Source organism: Penaeus vannamei, chromosome 30, assembly GCF_042767895.1.
Source record: "Penaeus vannamei isolate JL-2024 chromosome 30, ASM4276789v1, whole genome shotgun sequence".
Lineage (NCBI taxonomy): Eukaryota > Metazoa > Arthropoda > Malacostraca > Decapoda > Penaeidae > Penaeus > Penaeus vannamei.
Genome location: NC_091578.1, coordinates 9,403,188 through 9,414,051, shown reverse-complemented (window position 1 = coordinate 9,414,051; position 10,864 = coordinate 9,403,188). Strand labels below are relative to the sequence as shown.

The window sequence follows — 10,864 nt, the reverse complement described above, 5'->3', positions numbered from 1 at the left end:
GATCTTGCAATCCATGCTCTGCCCCTCCCCCCTCCCCCGGCTCCCTCCGCCCCCCCCACGGCCTTCACCAGCTGGCCGACGCCGCAGCAGAGGGTGACGACAACCAGCTGTGCCAACTGCGCTGAGACGAGATCCATGGGAACTTTGAAGGAGAAATATGGAAGAGGATAAAGTGATGAATGAAAACGCGTATTTAACTATTCAACATGGTTATTATATATACTCTTATTATTATTCATTCATTTATTTAACTATTTAACATTTTATTCAATTAATTCATTTATTTGTGTATTCAACCCTTCAACATGATTATTAGAAATACCCTTAATGATCGCAATAATAATGATAATTCTTCACCTATGACAGCTGATTGATATCACAGTAGATGGTGACAACTGGCAACGATGACAAATGTTACCGTCATGAAATCTGTGTGGACTTTGGAGAAAAAAATATTTGATGAAATAAGTTAAATATGGAAATGCGTTAGTAAATGAATTATTAAATTGTAAAACTGAAAATAAGGGAAATATGCACAGATCCATCTGATTTTATTATTCACCGAAATATTTGTATTACGAATTTTGCAAAAATTCCGGATACCTGTCCTACTTTCATTATACGAAAATATAAGTACCATTTTTACCACTGTTGACATTCGGCCGCTTCGTTAAAATTGTGCGAGGTCCGACCCAATGAACATTCGTATATACAGACATGCATATACACAGAAATAAATGTATATCTATCTGTCTATTAGGTATGTATACATTAATCTATCTACACGATAGCTATGCATTTCTCAACTGATAGATATTTATTTCAGTGCAAAAGCATGTCCGTATTATGAATGTTTACCGGGTCGGTCCTTACATAACTTAAAACGACCTATTATCATCATCATCACTACTATCCGATTTGATGTGACATTATTGTTACGTCATCACTGTCATTTGGTCCTGTCACATCTACCTTCAGTCTGTCACATATGCCATTCCGAACTTTCATCACTAAAATTGAATCTTTTTATTACGGAAAAGCTGGCATCCACCCTGATTCTGGATTAGTCGGAGTCGCCAAGTCATTTTTGAGATAAAAATCAAATAGATAAATAAAAGAATACATAAAAGTGATGTAAAATCGAAAAGAATATTGTGCATGACTTCGAAAAAATACCGAGCATATGTAAACGCAAAAACGAAGTGTCGACTGATTAAAGTAGATACAAATTTGACGATTTGTATTACTCCCGAGTCCAAGGTGAGTTGCCAATGTGTCATTTCCTGAGGTTGGTGACAGGTGAGTCAGTTGGAGATGCTAATGATTTGAAATAAGTGTAATGCGATTATAGCGCCTGTCTCATTACTTATATCCTTCTTAAATCCATGTCATAAATAAATATTTGTCTCATTACTCATGCTATAACATAGATGAATTTATGTCATTACTAAGTCTTTGCCAAAAAATGAATATGTATCATAACTTATTCCGTAGAATAGGTAAATGTGTATTATTATCAATTCTGTGCCAGAGGTCAAGATGTATCAAAATGTTTTTTTTTTTAGTAAACAAATCGCCGCCAATTCCATGCTCTAAGTAATAGGTATCATTACAAATTCCACACTATAGGTAAATATGTATAACCATTACAAATGCTACATTATATATGATTAATTAAGGTTTATCCTGTTATATCCTACCTCTACCAATATGCAAATTATCCCGTGCGTGTCCCAACTTGTATGTTTGTGTGCGTGCGCGTGTGTGTGTATGTTTTGTCCTTGTGCGTGTGTATCCACTAGCGAGCTTTTAAGTGTATGTTTTTTTACGAAAGAAAGTGTGTTTTTGTACATATATTGATTTGAGCCACTGGACCTCACAAAAAGTTTGGAAGTAGAAATTTTGCGGATTTCAAGGCTTTATAGTAATTTACATTGCAAATGCGCGTTCCTTTTGTTTTAGGTTGAGAGAGAGAGAGAGAGAGAGAGAGAGAGAGAGAGAGAGAGAGAGAGAGAGAGAGAGAGAGAGAGAGAGAGAGAGAGAGAGAGAGAGAGAGAGAGAGAGAGAGAGAGAGAGAGGGAGAGAGAGAGAGAGAGAGAGAGAGAGAGAGAGAGAGAGAGAGAGAGAGAGAGAGAGAGAGAGAGAGACAGACAGACAGACAGAGAGAGAGAGAGAGAGAGAAAGGGAGATGACGATGATCATTACTGTAAGAATGTGTAAAAATATGTTAATTTTCAAGATTATGAAAATGAGATTGATATGCAATGTTGATATTATTACTTATAAAACGGTCACTGACATGGTGACAGAAATTACACCGATATCATAAGAACACGAAAAGCAGCCAAAAATACATACCACTGAAACAATCGTTGGTGAACTCTAGGGGTAAAATCCATCACACTTCTGGTGGTCGTAACAGTCTGGGAGTATTCAGATAGGTGGATAGATAGATAGAAAGAGTTAGAGAGAGAGGGGGGAGGAACAGAGAGAGAGAGAGCGAGAGAGAGAGAGAGAGAGAGAGAGAGAGAGAGAGAGAGAGAGAGAGAGAGAGAGACAGACAGACAGACAGACAGACAGACAGACAGACAGACAGACAGACAGACAGAGACAGAGGGAGAGAGAGAGACAGAGACAGACAGAGAGAGAAAGACGGACAGAGAGAGAGAGAGGAGGAAGAAAAGAGAGAAAGAGAGAGATGAAACAAGGCTTGAAGATTGAGTTGGCAGGAGTACGCCAAGCTACAGAATTAATTTTCATTCAAAACTCACGTTAGGAATAAAATCCAATCGCCTTGTACACTGTAACCAAGAGGTCATGTCTACCAAACCACCTACCACTGCCACGTGTCTACCAACCACCTACCACGAGGTGCACACAGCTATTATATGATATACCATGCTATATCCTAATTTATGGATGTAATATTTCGTTATCGTGCTTCACGCCCAACGAAGCCAAATCGTACCCTGTTAGTATGCCAGGTGGTGGATGACAAGATGGATGAGTTTAAGAAAAAGTTATGAACATATATTGAGTGTATCATGACTTGCCCGCGCGTGTGTAGGTAGCACGAGTGATAGATAAAGGATATGCTAATGATAATGATAATAATAATATGAATGATAATGATGATTATCATAGTAATGATAATCATCATCACCATCATCATCATTATAATCATAATAATAAATTGATAATAATGATAATAACAACAATTTGATTATGATAATAACAAAAATGACAGAATAACAATAATAATAAAAGAGTGAAATAGAGAGAGAGTTGATGATGCCAATAACCATGACGATGACGATGGTGATGATAGGAACTTTGGTGGTGTTGATGACGGCGATGATGATGAACAACAATAAAGGTAAAACTATATTATGATAACACTAAATATAACGATCTGACGCCTGTGACATGAAGAATTAAGGTCTGTGCACATGAAGAAATCACATACTGATTGAACATGACATAAAGGCCCTGTCGATACCACAAAACTAGTACCAGCATTACGAAAAATTTGAATTCCAGAAAGAAAAAAAAATATGTAATAAATCTACTCATAACGCATATAATGTATATGACAAGTATGCCATAACATATAAATACATATTATGAATACAAACTTGCGCACGAGACTATATAAGACACTCCTTTTTGAACCACCTATGCAGTATGTGATGAAAAGAAATCAATGCTTTACGACGTATTGAAAGACCTACTAATCATACATCACCAGTATAATGTTGCTATATAATGCAATAACCATTTATCACGATAAAACAAAGTATGTCAATGCTTCTTAAAAGGGCATATATGAAGTAATTATCGTGCATTGTTTTTTCTTTGAATATTGTTCAATAATGTATGCCTAGCCTATTCATGCATTTTTTTTCGAAGAGACCCTCTGGTATCCCCCAAATCCCATAGCAACGCCCTTAGCAACGAAGATGCAAAACCCGGCGGTCTTCGGCAATCCCCGGTTGTGAAGTCATTCCCAGAACCAGGGAGAATCTTGTTGAATAGCGTGATACACACAGTGCACCCGCGAGTCAAGGATATCACGGAATTGTCCCAGTTTCAAGCTATTAAAGTTCGTAACAAAGGATGCCGCGACGTTGTGTAGCAATTCATTGTTCCCATTCATGTCACCAGCTATTTGAATGGCCAAAAGACTGCGACAGAGCAAGGAAATGGACACGTTTTGTGCATGACAAGCTGAGCAACTTTCAGCCTGTGCCAACCAGCGTACTTTGCCTGAAACACTTCGAGCCCGATTGGTTTGCGAACAGAATGGCTTACGACATGGGATTTGCATAACGGTAGGCCATTTCCAATTTATATTTGTCATGATCACAACAGCGCCAAAACTCTGGGTAAATCTAAGTAAGACAGCCGCGCATATTTGTTTGTTTTTCTCCTATCCCCTTCAATCTTTGGTGACTCGTGGAGAATTGGGGGTTGTAGGTGGGCGGGGGGCACACACGGAAGAAATAATAGAATTAAAAGTGAAAAATTTGAAAAAAATGCATAATCCGAACGAGATTCCGGCGCCGCTGCGGGATGCGACGGTGTCAATGTTGCCGAAATCCCGACGAAATTTCTTAATGTAACCTAACGTAACCTAACCTAACCAACCCAACCTAACCTAACCAACCTAACTTAACCTAACCTAACCAACCTAACTTAACCTAACCTAACCAACCTAACGTAACCTAACCTAACCAACCTAACCTAACCTAATCAACCTAACGTAACCTAACCTAACCTAACCTAATCAACCTAACGTAACGTAACGTAACCTAACCTAATCAATCTAACGTAACCTAACCTAACCTAACCTAATCAACCTAACATAACGTAACCTAACCTAACCAACCTAACCTAATCAACCTAACGTAACCTAACATAACCAACCTAACCTAATCAACCTAACGTAACCTAACCTAACCTAACCTTACGTAACCTAACCTAACCTAACCAACCTAACGTAACCTAACCTAACCAAACCAACCTAACCTAACCTTACGTAACCTAACCTAACCTAACCTAACCAACCTAACGTAACCTAACCTAACCAAACCAACCTAACCTAACCTTACGTAACCTAACCTAACCTAACCTTCCGTAACCTAACCTAACCTACCTACCTAACCTAACCTTCCAAACCCCCGTATTTTGTATATTACAGAAAGCTCACAGTATTGTTTTCATTCGAGACGGTCCGAGACAACGATGTTTGTGGACTTCAGAGAGGCAACTTTTGAATGTCAATTAATTAAAGTACAACCAGTGAGGTCCCCACAATTTTATTAACTTCCCCGACATGTACGAACTCTAGTCAATAATTCTGTTATACTTTCCCCTGTATATATAGTGCGGCTGTCTAAATTAGTATTGCCAAACTCTGAAAGAGCGCTTTTGCTTGGCGGCGTAGCAAACATTCATTGCGTGGGTACGACACAGTGTGCCGAGTGCATTGCAAGTGTGCATGTATTACTACACAGAGATAGGGTAGGTACACCCCAAAAAAGCAAAACACAAATAAATACCGATGCCCCTCCACTCGCGAATGGATGTAGGTCTGCGCCACGGGTGCAGACAAGAGATAGCTCAGCCTGCAGAAATTTTGTACCATACAGAAGCGGGATCACACGTTCGACTACAAAAAATAATTTAGAAAATTACCATTCATTCAATCTCTTCGGGTCTCGTCGGGTCAGCGTCGGCGCGTGCATGTACGGTCCAACAACCATCAACCCTTGATATTCCTCTTCTCCTTCCAAGTCTTCGAAAACATAGGCATTCTCTGAAGAAGTTGTACCATTGTTCTCGTCGGAATAATCCGATGAAACTTCACTGATTCCACTGCCGCTGTAGTCTTGTAGTGAGTCCGCCATGTTGTACAATGTATTGAATGCAGAGAATGCTGTGACCGTGTTCTGGAATTGACGTCACACATCCGGGTTCCGGATTTTCGCGGGAAAATATAACTTGACTTCGGAAAATCGAAATAAATCAATTTTGGGGAATTATTTTCAGATTTTCTTTTTTACTCATATTGGAGAGATGGTTTGCGAGCTAATTCTCCCATTTTAAAATTTTCAGTTGTTACTTCACATATGCCCTTTAAGGTTGTGTAAATGATTCGAACTGTATAGAATCATTGAGAAAGTCAACGATTCATGTCAAAATAATAACTGATAATCCTTCTATCAGTGATAAAAATATTAATGATTGATAATAGTGACAACGATGATGGCAACTACATTGCTAATAATAATGATGAAAATAATGATGATAATAGCATCACTAATAATTGCAACAATATGATTATGATAATCATCATCATAAATGTAATAATGATTATTGATATTGTTGTTTTCATAATCCTTATTGTTATTATTATGATGATGATGATTATTATTATTATTATTGATATGATGACATTAATAATACTAATAATGATAATCATTATTATCATTATCATTCTTATTCTGCTTCTTATTCTTGTTATTATTATCATTATTGTTATCATCATTATTATTATTATCATCATCACTATCATTATCATTATTATTGTTATTATCATTATTATAATCATAACTATCATTATCATCATCATCATTACTATCACTTGCATGTTGTGTAGTACACGAATGCTTACTTTTTGTAATGATAATATGAATATTTTTGATAATGATAACGATAATGATGAAATGATGTTATGATGATAATAAGACTAATTTACATACCGTGCTGACAGAGAAACGTCAATATCTTTAGTCCTCAGTCCCTGTTATATCAGGAATTTCCTCAAAAAAAAAAAAAAAAATTGTTTATAAGGCAAACACGGATTGTATGGACAAGCCCCTCATTTGGCTATCTACATCATAAAAAATAGAATGAACGGATAAAACAAAGAAACTTTAACATGCGCAAAGACCAAAGAAACGCACACAACGAAGGCATGAGACAGGGGCCCATAAATCAATCTTTGTAACGTACAAAAGCATTCTGGGCCGTGTTGCTCACTTCATGTGCGAATAAGCTGGTTAGCAATATAGTTTTCTCTTTGGAACTACTGATGTATTTCTTTCTCTCTCTCTCTCTCTCTCTCTCTCTCTCTCTCTCTCTCTCTCTCTCTCTCTCTCTCTCTCTCTCTCTCTCTCTCTCTCTCACACACACACACACACACACACACACACACACACACACACACACACACACACATATATATATATCTATATATATATATATATATATATATATATATATATATATATACACACACATCCATACATAAATGCATACATAGATAAATACATACATATATAGATAGATAGATAGATATACGCATATATATATATATATATATATATATATATATATATATATATATATACACACACACACATCCATACATAAATGCATACATAGATAAATACATACATATATAGATAGATAGATAGATATACGCATATATATATATATATATATATATATATATATATATATATATATATATATATATATATATATATATATATATATATGTGTGTGTGTGTGTGTGTGTGTCTGTGTGTGTGTCTTTATATATATATATATTTTTCCACTTCTTTTTTCCTTTTTATTTTTTTTATTACATCTTCTTTCATTTACTCTACTTTCTTTCTACTTCTCCCTCTTCTCTTCGCCCAAGGATCCAAACAGCCGCAGGATCAGCTGATCAGCGATGAAGGACAGGGTAATTACATCCCCCTGTCCCGTCGCGTGTATTTTGGGCTTCGGTTTAATGGAAGTTAGTGCGGACCATTGGGAGAAATATCTGTTTTTATTTGAATTTGGCCCATTTTTTTCGGTCTCTTCTTAGTGGTCACGCATAAATATTCTTGTCCTAATATCTTTCAGGAAGAATGATGTGTTTGATGATTTTGGGTTTATGCAGTGTCCGTTTCGGTGTGAGGAATTCTCTGTACTGTCTGTATAATTTATTTTACTGTAGCCTTCACGGAATTTATCTTTGTGTGTGTATTTTGTGAGTTTGGTTGTAGTTTATTGCGTGTGCGCGCGTGTGTGAAGATAGTAATATTAATGATAATGATATGAATTATGATAAGAAATAATGATGATAATAATGACAGCAATGGCAATGATAAAAGTAAGAGTAATAAAGAAAATAAAAATAAAAATGATAGTATTGGTTATAATAATTATAATGATAACGATAATAATAGCAATAAAATAATGATGATAATGATGACAATGATGATAATAATATCAATGATGATAATATTGATATTAATGATGATAATAATAATAATAATAACGATGATGATAATAATAATAATAATGTCAATAATAGCAAGATAATAATCATGATAGTAATAATGATAATGATAATATTGATAATAACAGTGATAATGAGATGATAATAATGATAATAGTAATGATAGTATTGCCAATGATAATAGTAATGATAATATTAATAATAATGATGATAATAATGATAATGATGATAACAATGAAAATGATAATTATAATAATAATAATAATAACAATGGAAATTATCATAATAATGATATTAATGATAATAATAATGATAACATTAATAATAATGGAAGTAATGAAAATTATAATAATAATGTACATAATAACATTAGTAATGATTATAATGATAAGGATAATGATGATGGTGAAAATGAGGATAAAAACAATAATGAAATGGCATTATTATAGTAATGATAATACGAATAATGATAATAACAAAAATAGTAATAACAATAATAACAAAAATAGTAGTAATGATAATAACAACAATAATATCAATAATGATAATGATAATAATGAAAATAAGAGCAACAGAAACAATGCTATTACTACTACTGATGATGATTATGAAAATGGCAATGACAATAACATAACAATAAAGACAATAACAATAATAGCAGTGAAGCAGTAGCAATAATAGTGATATAAACTAAGAGTAATGTTAATAATAGCAATAATGATAAAAATGATGATAGTAATAATAATGATGATTATGATAATAATGACAATGCTAATGATAATAATGATAATGATAATCATTACCACTATTATAATAATGATGATTATGATAATACTAATGATGATAATGATAATGATAGTAATTATGATGATAACATTAATAATAACAATAGCAATGGAAGTAATAATAATAATGATAATAATAATAAGAATAATAATGATAATGATAATAATTATAATCATGATAATAATAATATTGATAATGATAGTAATAATAATGATAATAATAATAGTAATGGTAATAACAATAGTAATAATAGCAATAATATTGATGATGATGATGATGATAATAGTAATGATAATGATAATAATATTACTAATAATAATGATAATAATAATAATAATGATTGTAATAAATAATGATAATAATGATAATATTAACAGTGATAATGATAATGATAACAATGATAATGATAATAATAATGATAATGATAATAATAATGATAATGATGATAATAGTAATAATAATGATAATAATAATAATAATGATAGTAATAACGCGAATAATAATTATAATAATAATAACACTAATAATGATAACGATAATGATAATAATAATAATAATAATAAAGATAATGATAATAATAATGATAATAATAATGATGATGATAATGATAATAATAATAATAATAATAATAATAATAATAATAATAATTATGATAATGATAATAATGATAATAGTAATAATAATAATAATAATAATAATAATAATAATAATAATGATAATAATAATAATGATAATAATGATAACAATAATGATAATAATAATAATAACAATAACAATAATGATAATAATAATAATAATAATAATAATAATAATAATAATAATGATAATGATAATAATGATAATAGTAATAATAATAATAATAACAATAATAATAATAATAATAATAATAATAATGATAATAATGATAACAATAATGATAATAATAATAATAATAACAATAATAATAATAATAATGATGATGATAAGAAGAAGAATGATAATGATAATAAGAAGAAAAAGAAGAACAATGATAATCTTAATGATATTAATGATGATGATGATAATATAAATAATAACAATAATGATGATGAGGATGACAACAAAACTAAAGGTAATTGCGATAATGATAAAAGTGATAATGATAATGATAGTGATAACAATAATAATGTCAAGGATGTTAACAATAATGATAATAATGGTAATAATGATAACGATAATAATGATAATAATAATGATAATGACAATGATAATGTTGATGATAATAATAATGATAATGAGAATGAAAGGATATCAATAACATGATAATGATAATAACAAACACGATAATTATAAAATGAAAATGATAATGATAATAATAATAGTGTTGTTGATAATGATAGAAATGATAATAATGATGATAATAATGATAGTAATAATAGCAATAACAACGATAATAACAGTGATGATGATAATGATAATAGTGATGATAACATTGTTAATAATAATGATAATGATAATAATAATAATAACAACAACAATGATAATAATGATAATAATAATGATAATGTTAATAATAATAATAATAATAATAATAATAATAATAATAATAATAATAATAATAATAATAATAATAATAATAATAATAGCAATGATAAGGATAGTAATAATGATGATGATAATAATGATACTAATGTAATGAATTATAGTAATAATGATAATGATAATAATGATAATAATGAAAATTAAAATGATAATGATAATTATAATAACAATATCAATAATTACAATAAACGTAATAATAATGATGATGATAATGATGAT

At 31.5% G+C, this 10,864-nt stretch overlaps 1 protein-coding gene across 1 annotated transcript in view; it reads right to left on the bottom strand.

Moving 5' to 3' along the window:
* The window catches only part of LOC113818021 (uncharacterized), a 7,446-nt gene extending 1,430 nt beyond the window's left edge, over positions 1-6,016 (bottom strand). The window contains exons 1-3 of the mRNA XM_070143289.1: positions 5,698-6,016; positions 358-438; positions 1-142 (exon numbers count right to left, since the gene is read on the bottom strand). The exon at positions 1-142 is cut by the window's left edge and continues 17 nt beyond it. Of these exons, the coding sequence (XP_069999390.1) occupies positions 1-142; positions 358-438; positions 5,698-5,909 (435 nt within the window). The 5' untranslated portion in view covers positions 5,910-6,016. The remainder of the gene's footprint in view (positions 143-357; positions 439-5,697) is intronic.
* Between the last annotated feature and the right edge of the window lie 4,848 nt (positions 6,017-10,864).